Here is a 15,425-nt window from a genome sequence, read left to right on the forward strand (position 1 = left end):
GGTTCTACGGTGCGAGCAAGGACGCACTTGGCTTCGATTCCGGAAGGAACAGCACAAGAGTAAGGGCAGGGCAGGAGGTAGGGCAGGGCCGTTGCTTCCAAAACGCGCATGCACTCCCACCCATGCCTGGCCCTTCCGTGCCTGCGTCTCTATTGCCTGATGCTGTTGCTTCCTGCCGGTGCTTGCCTGGTCTGAGCCGGGTACCTATGATTAGGTAGGTAGGCAATTGCTGGGAAAAAGAAAGAAGGGGGGAAGGCAAGGTGGGACCGTGCTGACTGCACAGTGCCCCTCTGCCCCCCTTGGTAAGCGAGAGAGGCACACAACTCACGAGAGACAAGAGACGCCACAATCTCCGTCCCCAGCTTGATGACGATGGAAACGGCACTTCGCGCACCGGCCGCCCTGCCAACTGTACTGCCTGGTATGGACGAAGCCACGAGCTGGTTGGCTCAAGCATCAGCCCCTCCTCCCTCGAGGCAAGGCAAACGGAGAAGCGAGACAAGGCGAGGGCGGGATGATGTCGATGAAGAGCCAAACGGCGGCGCCCGGCGGGGGGTTGACCGGTGGAAGCATGATCTGTTGCGAGAGATTGGGAAGCGCGACAGCAGGTTTCGGGCCAACCCCAGAGACACATGGAGCCGCAAACACGTCCGACGTTGTGGCAGTTGTCGAATCGTCAAGTCGGGTGTAGCACACACTCATTCACTGTATGGCACCGCGCGCCGCATTCGGTTGACTTACTCAGCCAGCAGCAGAAGTGGAAAAGAGGTGACGGACGCGCTCTTCGTCCCGGTATCCTTCTCCTGGACGAGACCTGATACCGATTCATTGCCCGTACGTGGGACAGAGGTACGACGTGTCGATGCGGTCAATGGACTAAAGGCTATATCTGTCCGCACGGCGCCGTCGATTGGCAGCTTGATAACTCTCAGTGTCGCATTACTCCTCAACTTACCTATTCATCAGGCGTAGCAGTGGTGCTGCACAGCAGGGTGTCAAGTATCCGCAGAAGAGAGCAGATATGGAAACCATTGGATCTGGGGCGAGACGGAAAGAACGGAAACCTCAGGCGATAGCACATTGCGGCACAGAGTGAGTCTGCCCATCCGATTCGCGGACTAGCTGCTTGGTATACTGGTGATTGTCGAAGTGTCGAGAGACAGAAGGACAGAGAGAGCCGCTGGATGTCTGTCTTACTGTCATGCTCTTTGATGAGAGAATGACGGGATGGGACCATGATTCTAAATCAGCACCAACGCTAAACCGGCTGAGATCCCTGTCCCTGTACCTCACTCCTCGGCTTCGACCCAGCCGGTACGTACAACGCATAACCCCTGCTAGCGCCATCAAGCCGTCCCACCTCCTCGCCTTTTTGGTTCGCGAAAGAGAGAGAGAGAGAGATAGAGAGAGAGAGAGAAGGGAAGCTCCACAAACCGTACAGTCCCATCAAAGATCCTTCGCCACACTATCCGTATACTGGATACAGTACCAAGCACCCGTACTGTCCGTCAAGAACCCCGGCCGCGTGCTCGATGTACTGTGCGAGTGCGTGTATGCTGGATGTTAGATGTTGCATGTTTGTATGCTGCATGTGGGTGTATAGTGCCGGTGAGTGTTTGGCGCTCTCTGGTGGTTGTCCATCGCTTTCCCGCCCTCTTTTGTGCTGAGCGAGGAAGACGCGGACGCCGCGGGTACAGATACAGTCTCAGGGGGCAGTGGATGGCACCGGACTGCCGCCTCTCACACGTTCTCCGCGCCGTCCGTTCTCTCCGCGCCCCAGCTTGTCCTGCTGCGATCCCCCTCAGCGCTGCCTGTCCTTGCTCCGGCCACCTCACGTTTCAATGGTTCTCGGCTTATCTGCTCTCGGCACTGGCACTGACAATGGCACTGACACTGGGCGGCATCGGTGATGGGCGTGGGTATTATTGGGTCTTGCGGAGAGCGAGGGAGACAGGCGGATGGAGGCTCTATGTATGGATGGGTATGGATGGATATGGATGGTCGGGGACCCAGTCGTTGCTGATCTTGTTTGGACATTTGGGGTTGTATTTTATTTTATTTGACTCTGCCGGAATCTCAACGTCCCTCCCCGCCGGCCACGAACAGGAATCTCGATACCGGAGCAGACGCAACGGTGCCGGTCGCAGCATCGCCCCGTACGCGTCATCCCCGCCCATGGACATCTGCCATTGTCTCGCTGCCGTGTATCTATCTCGATGCGGTCCGTCCGGGAGGGGGAAGGGGAGTCGGCGAGACAATAGCTCCCCAGTTGCCGAACAGGCGGGAATCCAAACGGGTCACCAACACCGCATCCCGCATCGTCAAGCTGTTCAGGAAGTTGCATCTTGGTTTGGCTGACTTGCAATCTTTGCCCTTGTCAGAGATGTCAGAGATGCCACAGGTGCCAATGGAAGGGTATGACTGCAACTCTCTCTCTCTCTGTCTCTCCCTTCTTCTCCGCTCTCTCTCCCCCTCCATTTCTCTCGCCCTATTTTGCCTTTCTGCACCACCATCACGCCAACGCCAATTCCCCCCTCCTTGTCCAAGCAAGTGATTTCTCCACCTGTTGTCGTTGTGCGGTACGTGACCTCTGGGGTAGCTTACAGCAGAGCACACTTGTCGTGTCGTGCCTCCGCTCTTGGTGGGCGGCGGTCACGACCGACAGCAGTAGCATACCTACATCGATCGGTACACGTAGTAAAGTTGGTGGTAGTGGCGGCGAGCATGCAGAACTAGCACCGTCTTTCGACTGACTGGCTGACTGACTGCGTTGTTGTATGCCGTGTACGCTGTGGGCTCTCACCAGCAGCTACTATATCATGCACCTAAGTGATTACTCTATGGAGCGAGCCCGTCTGGACGAGGACGAGGTTCATGCCCACTCTCGCTGGTCGAGGTCGAGCGAGGTTGTCGATAAGGACACCGACCTACAGAGTAGGAGCCGACACCGACACAACCAAAACCAAAACCAAAACCAATGGCCAATACCAACAGTAACACACCATTACCCAAGTCGGATCGGTCCTCAACGCAACCAGCATCGTCAAGCACGCCCGGTTTGCCGTCTCCGTGCCACTAAACAGTGTAGGTATGATCTATGTATCCTAACGCTGCGCGTTCGACTCGTCTCTCTTTCTTCGTTCCTTCCGGCCCCACGCCTCCTCTACCACCATGACCAACCAAGAAGAGAGAGAGAGAAAGATAGAGATTCCAATCGCACCCCCCTTTTTTAGCTCACATACTGCTTGGACTACACCCCCCACGACCGCCCCACCCACGCCTCAACCTTCAACCACCCCCGGCCTTCCCTCGCCTTCGCCTTCGCCTTCGCCCACGCAGGTTTCTCGCTCCCGTCTTTCATTCATGTTCGCCCCCCCCCCCCCCCCCCCCCCCTTCGAACACACACACACACACACACCTGCTGCTCACCGACCTCACCACGCCCGTCCTCTCTCACTAGCATTTACACACACCCCTCTCGTCTCTTCCTCTACCCTGGTCTCTTGGCCTTTTTTCGCCGATGTCTGCACCTACAGGGATACTCCTGACCATCAGGTACGGTACGTGCTACTGCGACTCCCGCCGCCTGGGAACAGCACCAAAGGCAGCAGCAGCCAGCATAGGTAGCATACCGCACACAGTGAACACACACCCCACCCAGTCCAGTCCAGTCCAGTCCGCGCTCGCTCGCTCGCTCACTCACTCACCCATCGGTCCCATCCACACACCCGGCCAGATCCTGGTCCTGGTCGTGCTTGGGGTGTGTAAGTGAGCGAGAGAGAGTGTGTGTGTGTGTATGTATGGTGTGTGCCAGCGTGGTGGTGGTGGTGGTGGTGGTGCCGGGACCAGGACTGAACGGCCCTGGTAGCGTTTTCCCCTGCCCTCCCTCACTCTTTTTTTCTTGCTGGAAGCGGTACCTGCTGCGGCGCTGCACTGGGAAACTTGACTTTGGGAGCGCTGGGGTAGTCGCAACTCTCGGCCTCTCACCATTCAAAACCACTCCGTTCCCTCCGGAGCCGCCCTCCAGTTTGTTCTCTCTCCAATCTTTGTGTGCTCGAAACACCAAAGTCATCAACCACCACAGGCCAACACTTCCATCCCTCGTCGTCACAGTCGCCATCCTCCCCCAAAGACGACCCATTACCCCTTCCTAGAAGAAGACAAGAAGGGAATCAAGAAGAGTCAAGAGCAGGGAATCCCAGAAAGAGAAGAGAGTCATCGGCATTGGTCTCGCTCATCTCCCAGGAGGCACGGAACGGACGGAATTGACCCCATAGTTCACGCTATCGTCGGTCAACCCTTCTGCCTCAATCGACTCAGATCCCAACTCTTCTCTCGTCCTTTTTTCGAACGCCCTCGGCCCACGATCCCCGCGAACGTCGCAAGCCACCTTCCGTCGGCAGCCTGGCTCCTTCTCTCTAGAGAGACATCTCGCCCGCGTGTCCTCCCCCAGGCTCGTCATTGCATTCCACCTGCTTCGACGGCATCTCCACGGGACCCTCCTCCCCAGCTACCGACATTCCTCGTCGCGTAGCAGACAAGACCGGTCCTTTTTGCACCTGTTGCTGGAACATTGCCAGTGCAAAAAGCTCTTGAGTCGCCACCCTTTTTGCCTCGTGCGATTTCCCTCATCCATGTAAGTGGTCAACCACGACTCTCTCATCCCCAACACATGATCGCAAAGGAAGGGGGAGGAAAACACCAACAAAAAGCCTTGAAAAAAAAAACACATCACCACCTTCGTCATTACCGTCCTTTTGTTCCCTTGCCCTGATTTACAATTATTTCTACGCATCACTTCAGCCTCCTTCTTTCCTTTGCGTCTTGTATCATCGTCATATTTGTTTCACAAACAACTTGTGGGATTTCTTATCCTGCGCCGCCACTGCCGACCAAGCGCACCTTCTTTTCCTATCCATTTTCCTAGCCTTCCTTTTTTTTATTCCTTTCCTTCCCTCCTCGATTTCTCCATCTTCGCCTTTGGTCCGATCTCCGATCTAGATGCTCCACCGATTTTCTTACTCGACGCCTCAATTATCTTCACAGCCTCCCATGGCCGCCACCGAGCTGACAAGAACCTTCCAATAACACAGAAAACCTAATTATAACTACCGCCCGCTCACAATCGTCGCTGCTCGGCCGTCCCGCTGCGTCTACAACCTATCCTAATTTTTTCGCATGAATTGATACCAATTTGCATTTCTTCCGAGTCACCACAGACTCGATTTTCCTACCACTATCGTGCCGGGCGCACGAATTCGACCTACAATCGAACTTTTCCTCCATCCTACACATTCACAGGCAACTAGACATGCCTTACACACCTCCCTCCCAGAGCCGGTCGCCTGCGAGCTCAGCACCCTCCTCGCCTGACGTCAGCCGTCGCTCATCATTCCAGTCCAGCCCGAGACCTTCATTACCAAGGTCTTCATCCTATCTTACGAAGCACAGAAGGACACCGGCCGCGCCGACAGACACGACCGCGAATGGCTCTTCTGACCAGCCGACACCCCCGGGCACATCGGACGACTTGAAGGGCATGGCGACGAGCAACAGCATTCGGCAATCACCGCCCCCGCTGACGGACGAGAGGGGTATGCCTAAGGGCGCTATCATCTCCCCGCCAGACTCTGGTAGCGAAGAGGAAGACGTCGCCGAACGCGGCAGGCGTATTGAAAATCTCAAGGAACTCCAGGATGCCATCAGCCAGATCCCAGTCCATAGAGAAGCCTCGCCCACCCGCTCCAACCTCGAGCAGCCAGCCCTGGCACTCATCACCAAGGACGACCTCCCCAAGGAGGGTCTCCCCACTAGCTTTAGCACCAGCTCGCTGGATGCCCTTGCCAAGACAGTTGCTCGCCGCGTCAACCACGCAAGAGCGAGCACTGAGCCCAGGATTGTCTATGACCCTGTCTCGGCCACCGCCTCCGAGTCGGATTCGGACGGCAACAACCTTCTCGATAGCAAACCCCCCATGGTGCGCAAGAAGTCTGGCGAACTTGTCCGCCCTGCCCTTCGCCCTGCTTCCGCTCGCCGGCGACCTTCCAGCATGCCTGGCACACCGACTTTCTCCAAGGCAGTCCACTTCGACTCCCACCTCGAGCATGTCCGGCATTTCCTCCAGGTTGACCGGCCACTCGCCGTGAGTGCTGGGTCCTCGCCAGTCGATAACTACGACAGTGACACCGAGTACCCCTTTCCTGGAGACGAACGCCGCAGTGCCCGCACCCCCCCTTACGAGTGGGAGATTGTCACGGCAAACCATCCTGTCGACACCCCTATCCGCAAGTCTTTGCCGGTGCGGCTGGAGAGGGTATGGCTGTCGCCCGATCAGAAGAACCTGTTGGGCTCCATCGCAGTCGCCAACCTGGCTTTCCAGAAATCTGTTACCTGCAGGTTCACTCTTGACTACTGGAAGACGACCTCGGAGGTCGGCGCGGAATACTCGCACGAGATTCGCCCCCAAGAGGGTCCCGTTCCCCACGACCGCTTCACGTTCACCATCAAGCTCTCGGACCTGGCTAATCTCGAGACCAAGACGCTTTTCTTCTGCATCAGATACAACGTGAACGGCCAGGAGTTCTGGGACAGCAACAACGGCATTAACTTCCAGGTTGACTTCCGCAAGAAGTACCTGCCCCAGAATGGCAAGCGTGGCCTCCAAGGCGCTGCCGGCCGCCCTGCCCTGCCCCGCAGCAACCGCCGCGCTAGCCCTGCCTCTGCTCCTCGGTCCAAGTCTGTCTCGGTCGGCTTTGACGACTTTCCCAGCCACAACAAGCTCAACTTTGAGCAGCCCATCCACGAGTACCTGGGCGAGTCGGGCCCCACGGCGGGGCTCCGCCTCAAGGTCAACAAGTCGACCGGCAACCTGGCCAGTGACAACCTCTCTAGCCGGCTGACGGCCCCCAGCGGCCAGGCATTCGCCAACCGCTACGATTTTGGCGCCTCCCTCACTGCCGCCGTCCAGGCCGCAAAGGACACGAGCGTCAAGGACCGCAACCCCGATGATCTCTACATGAAGAGCCACCGCAAGATCCAGGTTCCTGCCCAACAGCCGCAGCAACCGTATCACTCTCAGCGGACCAAGCCTGCCCCGGCCGTCACTGCCCCGGCCGCCAATGTAGGCGCGCCCGCCGTCTCCAAGCCTGTCTTGCAACCCGTGGCCCCTGGCACCGACTCCCCCAACACGTCGCTCGCCTCGTCGTCGTACGAGGAACTGGTCAACAAATACTGCTTTGTACGTACATCTGGTCAACATCCACCCATGACCGACCCTTTCACCAACCCTCAAGGATCGACCACTCTCAGCTCAAAAAGCATGTACTGACCTTGGCACTCAACAGTTCGGCTCCAAGCAGTCTAGTCCGCAGATTAAAGAGGGCACACTGAGAAGCGGAAAATTTGACGGAGCTGACGATGGTTTCGTCACCCGGGCCTCTAACAGCACGAGCTCGAGTTCCAACGGCAGCCCGAGCATGGTCCATCACACCCAGCACGCTGGACCTGCACAGCATCATGCCTTCCACCTCCGCGATGCCAACCCCTACTTCCCGCACCTGGGACCCTACGGTACATCACCCGCCTCATCTCCACTCAACCACTCTGCGCAACACGTCGAGCGGCCTGTCCACCCGCGTCCGAACCAGGCTTCCACCCCAGCGACCATGAGGTCAGCCTCCCCCGCGGCCTCGATGGGTGGCTTTCCTTACGCCGGTACGTCGCCGAATGACTTTCCATACGCCCAGCAACTGCCGGAGCGATTTCCATTCAACACGGAGACTCACGCCGCAACAGCTATTAGGGGTTAACCACGGCACCGCTTCGTCTCCTCCGTAAACAGCATCTTCCGTCATTCGACGTTTCTCGATTGTGTTTTCGACCACAGAAAAAAAGATTCTTTAGCTCATCTTTCGGTCATCGGCGTTTATGGGCATTTCGGCGCCAAGGGCCAGGGACGGCCATGGCATGGTGAGGCGTTCAAAGAGTTTTCAAAGTTCACGGCCCACGATCCGATTTGACGACGACACTCCCGAAGCACACGACGGGCATACTGGAGTCAGCGGAACAACAGCCTTGCTTTCTTGGTCATTTTTTCCTCGTTGCCCATTCTTGATGAGCTCAACGCAGAGTCGAGGGAACGATTTTCCTTAACGGGATGGTACATAGGAACGAACGGCATACAAGGAGTTCCTTTAATGCATAATTCGCTCTTGCTTTCACTCTTGGCCTTTCACAGCGGCTGCTATTAGCTCGTCGAATTATCTTGTTTTCATTATTATTTCTCTCCTTGGTTCGGTTTATGTGTACGGTCTAAGGATCAGGATCCCCAGCACATGTTATGGGGGATTCTAAGAGGATATGGGCTATTACCTGGCTGATCAGAATGGGCTGGGGTACAGGGACAGGACAAGCGAAAGTCCTCATTTACAATACGTTGAGCATACCTCCCGTCGCTCGCCATCGAAGTCGGGCCGGTCTTGGTCATTTGCACTGGTACTGCACCGTGCTGCATCGGCGAAGACGGCTGAACCGGGTCGAAGGGTTTGCGGTCTTCGGATGGATAAAAGTTAGTGAACTGAGTCTTGAGATTGAAAAATCGACTCGTTCGTGTGTCACGATGGGTATTGGTCTCATCTACTGGGCGTTGGGAAGATCGATGTGGTCACTTAAGCAGAAAGCGTTCAGCCTGAGTTGGCTTGATTAGTTAGGGTAGCAAGGAAAGACAAAAAGACCTGTCGATTTCTCGCATGTCATCTGTACCATTGATGTACCTGGTGGTGATAGTCTCCTGGAAACAATGATCATCACTTAATGGTGTGGTTTACATGCGTTTGACGAGCTTGATCTGCTGAACATCCGAGGGCTGTTGCTTGCGACACTATAGTTTTAGACGTTGCCGGCTTGGGTGTCAACTTGTCAACAGTACTTTTAACGAATTGGTTTGTATGGTTTTGTTGTTCTTGTCGCGCGTTACGCAACTTTACTCCAAACTCATGTGCACTCTCCATACACCCCCCTGGACACAACACGCCGAGCACGAATCATCCAACTTGACATAGCTCAAACGACCAACGCGCGGTTACCGTTCATGCTCGCAGCGACTTTAGAGTGGGAGCCAGGCCGGGTCAGACGGTTCGCGCTCACAGCTTCTGAAAGGCCTTGACGGCCGCCTCGGCGGTGACGTGCGCGCTGGCCGGGTTCGCGCCCGTGACGATGCGTCCGTCGGTGTACGCGAAAGCGTCCCAGGGGCCCGGGGGCGGGATATCTGTTTTTTTTGGAAAAGGGGAAGCTGGGTGAGCATGGTTTCTTGTATTCTACTTCGATTCTGTGGTTTCCCCTCGCTGGATCTGCCAGGTAGAGGTGACGTAAATCCATGATGAGGGGGGAGACACCGGGGAGGGGATGTGATGAAAGAGGGGTTGGGGGGTTGGGGGGGGGGGGGTGGTTAGGGAGGCGACTCACAGGTTGCACCGGCGGAGGCGGCGGACGACTCGATCGTCGGCCTGTTCCAGGACTTGATCGTGTCGAGGACGCCTTCTTCCTCCTCGCCCTGCGTGGTGAAGCCGGTGACCTTCCTGCCGGCGATGATGGACTTACCCGTCGCGGGGTCGATTATGCCCGGGAATATGGCGCCTCCGTGGCAGCTGCGGCGGGAGCAGGGTGTGAGTCTTGGGGAGTAGCTCGAGGAGACGGGAAGCAAATAACGGGCGTGGTATTGGTAATCGTAGTGAGTGAGGGACGCGGGGGATGGGGTTTTGAGATGGATCGAGGAGGAGGGGGGGGTTCACGTACACTGCTGACACGATGCTGCCGTCGGCGTACATCTTTGAGGCGATGGACTGCAGCCCCTTGGCGTCGGGGTAGTCGATCAACGAGGCGTGTCCCGCCGAGGCGAAGAAGATGCCGTACTATAAACGTCGTCACCCGTCAGCATGGGGTTTCTGTTGCACAAACTCTTCTCCGTCCGACGGGCAGCGGGCGGGCCGCCTCACCTTGGCGGGGTCGATGTCCCCCGGCTTGAGCAGGGCGTCCAGCTTGGAGCGGAACTCGCTCGAGTGGTCTTCCCAGACCTTGCGGTCCTTCTCGGGGAGCCAGTCTGGCTGCTGGGATAGCCAGTCGGGCTGGTAGGTGCCCGTCTCGGAGACGAGGTCGACGTCGAGGCCGGCCTCTCTGAAGACGTTGAAGGGGTGCAAAGCTTCGGTGATGAAGAGGCCTGAGAGGGGACGTTAAAACGGGTTGATTGCGACTTAGCTGGGTGGGAGGGGGGTGAGTGTGAGGGTGAGTGAGAGCAGGGATGAGTGTGATGGGAAAGAGGAGTGGAGTGAGTGTTGATGACCATCGCAGGGTGAAGGCATTGGGTACCTGTCTCTTGTCCCTTGGGGTATAGGGGGGCGTGAGCCGAGGTCACCGCGATAAGTGCTCTCTTGGGAGGTGCCATGTTGAGGAAGTGACGGTGCCCTATTTGGCGGGTGAGATCTCCGCTTGGGCGGGGAGGGTAAGCAGGAGAGTTACTGATTGTTGTTTCAGGTGATCCAGATGTCGGTTGTGGATGAGAGTCGGAGCCTGACTTTCTCTCTCTGTACAAGTACGAGTTTCCGATATCATCCATTCTCGTTGGGGAGAGACAGGGGGACACTTCCTTGGTTCTTATACACGGATGGGGGAGGGCGGAGGGGGACAGCCTCGAATCGGAAAGGGGCCACGGAGGGAGAAGAAGCTTCGAACCCCCCTCCCGCCGCCCGGGGAATGAATCCGTCGTGGAAAGTCACGCTTGGTCTCGTGGAAGGGATGTCTGATCCGGGACTCTAGCGACTTTTGGATGAACTTTGGACGGCCCGCCTCGAGAGGGGATTTGGGTTTCGCTCGGCGATGGAGAGGGGGGGAGGTCAAGTTCTGAATCAACTTTGTGAAATAGACTCCCGGCTATTCTGCTACGCGGTAGTTACTCCAGAATCGGCTCGTCAGCAATGCGAGTGAGGATTGGAGGCTGGTTATATCTCGTCTAGTGGGATGGGAGACGCAATACATGGTTTGTATGGGGAGGAGGTAAATGGCTCCTGTAGACTGCAAGGGTTGTTGACGGTATGTTGCGGTATGGACACGGTAAGGCGGTTGTCATTATGAAGGGTGCTGCGAGCATCCATGGGATAATCACAAAGTTGATTGTTGAAGAGCTGTGGAAGGTTGTCCTCGATTGCGTCCAAGTTCAACCCGTATTGAGATACGTAGTTCATAAGCATTACGAGGGAAAAGGAATCACAGGATCCACCAAGCTTTTTGGTTCTTAGACATGTTGATGTGTAACGTGTTAGAGAGACGTGCCCTACGACGTAATACACCTGTCAATTGGAGTAGATGTAGGCTTACAATGCTTCCGGAACAGGCCATAGAGCACCATAGCCGCTCTTCTCAGGAAGTCCCATTGATGCCGGCGCTACAGGATATGTATTGAGCGGTGATCCAGCTCGAATTCTCCGTCGCCAACCACAAAACCATTCGTGCGACGTCATCAGGCTGGCCAATCTCCTCTGATCCCCTCGCAATCGATCGAAGTGGCTTCGTAGGATCCGTGCCAAGCTTCTTTCTCGCATCAATCACGATATCGGTGAGAATCGGACCCGGAGCCACAGTGTTGACCGTAATGCCGTGCGAACGTCCGAGTTCGCCGGCCAGTGCCTCGGTCATGCTGTCCTCCGCAGCCTTGCTGGCGCCATAGCCAGCTACTCCGCGGTGCCCAAGCTTCGAGGCCACAGTACCGATATTGATGATGCGCCCACCTCTCGGCATCCGGCCTTCTTTCACAACGGCTTGCACCATGTACAATGGGGCAAACGTGTTGAGGTTGAACTCGGCGAGCATCTGCTCAGGCGTAGCGTCTAAAAGGTCGCCGCCCACACATATTCCAGCATTATTGACTGCCTCACGAAGTTAGCAGGCCGAAGTTCTTCTTCCTCCTGGGTCAAGGAACCATATATTACCCAGGATGTCGACCTTGTCAACGCCAAACGCTCGCATCGTCTCCGCCACAAGCTTCTTTGCCCCAGCGGGAGATGTAATATCCGCCTGGACAACGCAAGCTCGCCCGCCTTCGCTTACAATTCCTTGGGCGACAGCTTGAGCTCGTGGAGCTGACGCTTTGGAGACGTGATGGATGGCGAGCGCACCGCCGTTGCGGGCGAGGGCGCGTGCTATGGCCGCACCGATGCCATTCTCACGGCTGGACCCGGTCACAATGGCCACCTTGTGCGTGAGAGAGAATGTGTCCGAGACCATCATTTCGGGTATATTAGAACTAAGCCTTGTTGTAGACTTTAGAGGGCGGGGATGCTTTTCTTTTGTGATTACAGTATAGAGATGCATTAGCAGAAGGTAAGGAGATACTCCCATTCTTATATCTAGGACATTGTCAAGGCTACAATGATCTGGCGTCCGGACTCGGAGTGCAACAGAAATCCGAGAATTCGCAAAAGATTTGTAAAGATCATCTTTTCAGGTTTCGCGGCCGAGTTTGTCGCTGCGTTGGCCAACGTACATCATCGGTTCCGGTTCCGCGGAACCGGAACCGATCGACCGGGACGTGTCATGCAGCAAAACCGCGCACCGTGGATGTGTAAGGCGTCGACTCTCCATCCAGTTTACAAATCCAAGGTACCACGTGCTATCAAATCGAAACTGGACCGGGCGGCGGTGAGCCTCGCAGTAGTGTCAGGCACAAACTAGGTCGTGATGAAAACCAAGAAACAGACGGTTGTGCAGAGTATGGAAAGAGACGTCCAAAGGTTGGTAGTGGAGGGTGATATCCAAATGAGCCACTTTGTTTTTTTAAGCGTGTTGTTTGTGGCCTTCGTTGACTGGGTCGAGTCGGCGCATTTCTCAATGCAACAAAATGACTAGGGATTGGTTGTGTATAGAGAAACTGCGTCATGATGCACCTGTGCCGCACCGCTCTCTGGGCTCGGAAGAAGATGTCGGCTCCGTGGCCCGCTTCTTGGCGGCGTCCCCCGCCCCTCTCTGCCCCTCTTTTGGCCGATTGATCGCTGTCTGTCGATTTATCAGCCGGCGGTTCCGCGGAACCACACACCGATGTGGGAGAGGTGATGGGGGTTTGAGGTTCACTAGACACAGTCTCCCGGCCTCCCATCAACATAAACAACCTCAAAAGTTGACCACATGCTTCAGGCTGAACAAGAATGAACATCAAGCGCCAACGACAGGTAGGAGGGCCCTCGCATGCTTGACAAACACGGCCAACGCACGCGCCCCAGCACAACTGTAGTGTTACTGAAGACTTGTGACAGGCTTGCGATCTTTGTTACCGCCGAAAGATCAAATGCGATGGCGCTGCTCCGCGATGTTCTCAATGTAGGGTTTATGATTCCGAATGCACCTTCGTGGCACCTCGCCGGAAAAGGGCAAAAAGACCAGTTCTCGCAGACAACACCCAGTCTCTGTCCCGAGCTGCCCCAGGCGCTGGTAATGGCAATTCTGATATTGGGCTGCGTCGGATGTCAAAAAGCGGCAGGATGTTCGAAAGGATTACGTTGGACGACCAGAGCCGTCAGCTGGAGCTGCCACCCAGTCGCATCGTTTACCCACTGGTCGATACTTTCCTTGGTACAGTCAACAGCGTGCTCCCTTTGTACGACGATGCTGTATTGCTGGAAACAATCAGACTGTGGTACAGTATGCCTTCCCACAGGACGCGTACAACGTGGGCATCGATCAATGTGGTGATGGCTCTCGCGCATTGTTGCGACCAGGGTCTATCAGAACAGTCGGAAGTCTTTGTTGCAGAGTCTGTTGGCAAGGCACAATCCGTCTTGACCGATTTGATCATGAGCGACCTCAGGTTGGACAGTCTGCAGGTGATGCTTGGGCTCGTGTTGTTGTTTCAGCACATGCCCAACATGAGACCGGCCGCGGTCCTCATATCGACCGCCTTCAGGCTTATCCATGAGATGGGAATACATAGGAGGGAAGGTTACGAGGGGATTTCAAGCGCCGAAGCACTACAGCGGCGGCGGGTCTTCTGGGTTGCCTACATCCTCGACCGAGATATCAGCATGCGAACACGACAGCCCCTAGTTCACCAGGATGCGAACATCGATCTGGACCTACCGCCGGTTCGGTCGAGTACGGACAGAGCCGGATTCATTGACGCCGGTGACGGCTGCACCCACTTCAACTTCTTTCGATCTCGAGCGCAGCTCGCCCAGATTCAAGGACAGGTACACGAATGTATTTTCTCTGTGCAGGGCCGCTCGAGGCCTGCGGACGAGGCTTCGCTTGAAATTGCGCGCCTTCGGGGGCTGCTGGCACAGTGGCGAGCGCAGGTACCTGCAGCTCTCAGCGCCGAAGCTCTAATACGAACCCGCGGCACCGTCCTCCCAAAGCCTTTTTGCATGCTCTACGCTACAAGTCTCTCGCTGCTTGGGCAGTTGACCCGCGTTAATGCAATCGAGTTCGACTGGGTCAACAGACTGCTGCGTCATGCGCGAAACGTGCATGCGGGACTACCCAGCGTACCCCCAGCTTCGCCAGAGAGCTGGAATGCACTCGTGGAAGAGAGCCGCTCGTTTGTCATGCTGTTCCTCAGCATACCGAAAAAGGACATTGCATTTGGGCGGTAGGTCAAGTCATGTTCTCTCTCTCTCTCTCTCTCTCTCTCTTCAACTGCTCAATAGCCTCAGACGCCTTGCTAACCGACTTGGTTCGTCACAGACTGTACTGCTGTTCACTGATCTCTGGGCTCATGTTTCTATCAGCAAACTGTATCGGAAAGTCTGACCATGCATACTACGAGAGCGACCAGCAGCTCAGGCTGCAGGCGAAGGATTTCGTCGACGAACTCTCTCAGCTTTCACGCCACGATGGGATAATCGCAGCCCAGAGAGCCTACACAGAGCTGGATGGACATGTTGAACGTCTGACGCATGGAGCACGCGACGATTCAGTCCTCCGGGCACTGGACCCAATGATGTAGAGCCAGACTCTACAAAGCTGTGCAAATTTTTTACCATCGTTTGTCGGTACTGGGAATGTCTTTACTGTTGATTACCTGCTTGTGTCGCGCAAGGCAATGGCGCTATATTGGCATAACTACCTCGGTGGCGCTGCAGTTCTCGCTGGTTTTTGCGTCGTTGTTCAGGGCATTGGGCTTGGTGGAATGTTTGGGCATAATCAGATGGGCTGCCATGGGGTTTTGTTGCCTCGCCGGTGTTTTTTGTTTGGGGACTGTTCATCTTTCGTTTCAAAACAAATCCGATGATTCTTGACTGAATTCGCCCAACAATACTCCAAGGTTGTCAGCAACTATGAAGTTAAGATCAAAGCGAATATCTCCCTTTTCCCAATGAAAATGGACCCAGGGCAGGTTACTCGGGCATTCCGGCACTCCCTGGTATGTTAATCAAGATTTGTCTTGG

General features: G+C 55.9%; 5 protein-coding genes across 5 annotated transcripts; 3 read left to right on the plus strand and 2 right to left on the minus strand.

The window, feature by feature from the left end:
* Positions 1–3,171: 3,171 nt before the first annotated feature.
* On the plus strand, positions 3,172–3,868 carry CH63R_03316 (uncharacterized protein; the record flags this gene model as incomplete). Its single annotated transcript, XM_018298291.1, has 3 exons — positions 3,172–3,555; positions 3,662–3,760; positions 3,815–3,868. The coding sequence occupies 3 exons, from the start codon at positions 3,172–3,174 to the stop codon at positions 3,866–3,868; spliced, it is 537 nt and encodes a 178-aa protein (XP_018163107.1).
* A 1,443-nt stretch (positions 3,869–5,311) lies between these two features.
* Positions 5,312–7,808, plus strand: CH63R_03317 (Protein phosphatase regulator; the record flags this gene model as incomplete). Its single annotated transcript, XM_018298292.1, has 2 exons — positions 5,312–7,237; positions 7,344–7,808. The coding sequence occupies 2 exons, from the start codon at positions 5,312–5,314 to the stop codon at positions 7,806–7,808; spliced, it is 2,391 nt and encodes a 796-aa protein (XP_018163108.1).
* A 1,332-nt stretch (positions 7,809–9,140) lies between these two features.
* CH63R_03318 (IgE-binging protein) lies at positions 9,141–10,609 on the minus strand (the record flags this gene model as incomplete). The annotated part of the gene is made up of 5 exons (XM_018298293.1): positions 9,141–9,265; positions 9,463–9,644; positions 9,793–9,908; positions 9,993–10,213; positions 10,363–10,609. 5 exons carry the CDS (start codon positions 10,607–10,609, stop codon positions 9,141–9,143), a joined length of 891 nt encoding a protein of 296 aa, XP_018163109.1.
* Positions 10,610–11,409: 800 nt separating this feature from the next.
* On the minus strand, positions 11,410–12,276 carry CH63R_03319 (Gluconate 5-dehydrogenase; the record flags this gene model as incomplete). The annotated part of the gene is made up of 2 exons (XM_018298294.1): positions 11,410–11,915; positions 11,979–12,276. The coding sequence occupies 2 exons, from the start codon at positions 12,274–12,276 to the stop codon at positions 11,410–11,412; spliced, it is 804 nt and encodes a 267-aa protein (XP_018163110.1).
* Positions 12,277–13,190: 914 nt separating this feature from the next.
* On the plus strand, positions 13,191–14,630 carry CH63R_03320 (Fungal specific transcription factor domain-containing protein; the record flags this gene model as incomplete). Its single annotated transcript, XM_018298295.1, has 2 exons — positions 13,191–13,214; positions 13,299–14,630. The coding sequence occupies 2 exons, from the start codon at positions 13,191–13,193 to the stop codon at positions 14,628–14,630; spliced, it is 1,356 nt and encodes a 451-aa protein (XP_018163111.1).
* Positions 14,631–15,425: the final 795 nt, after the last annotated feature.

This window comes from Colletotrichum higginsianum, chromosome 2, assembly GCF_001672515.1.
Source record: "Colletotrichum higginsianum IMI 349063 chromosome 2, whole genome shotgun sequence".
In the NCBI taxonomy this organism is placed as follows: Eukaryota; Fungi; Ascomycota; class Sordariomycetes; order Glomerellales; family Glomerellaceae; genus Colletotrichum; species Colletotrichum higginsianum.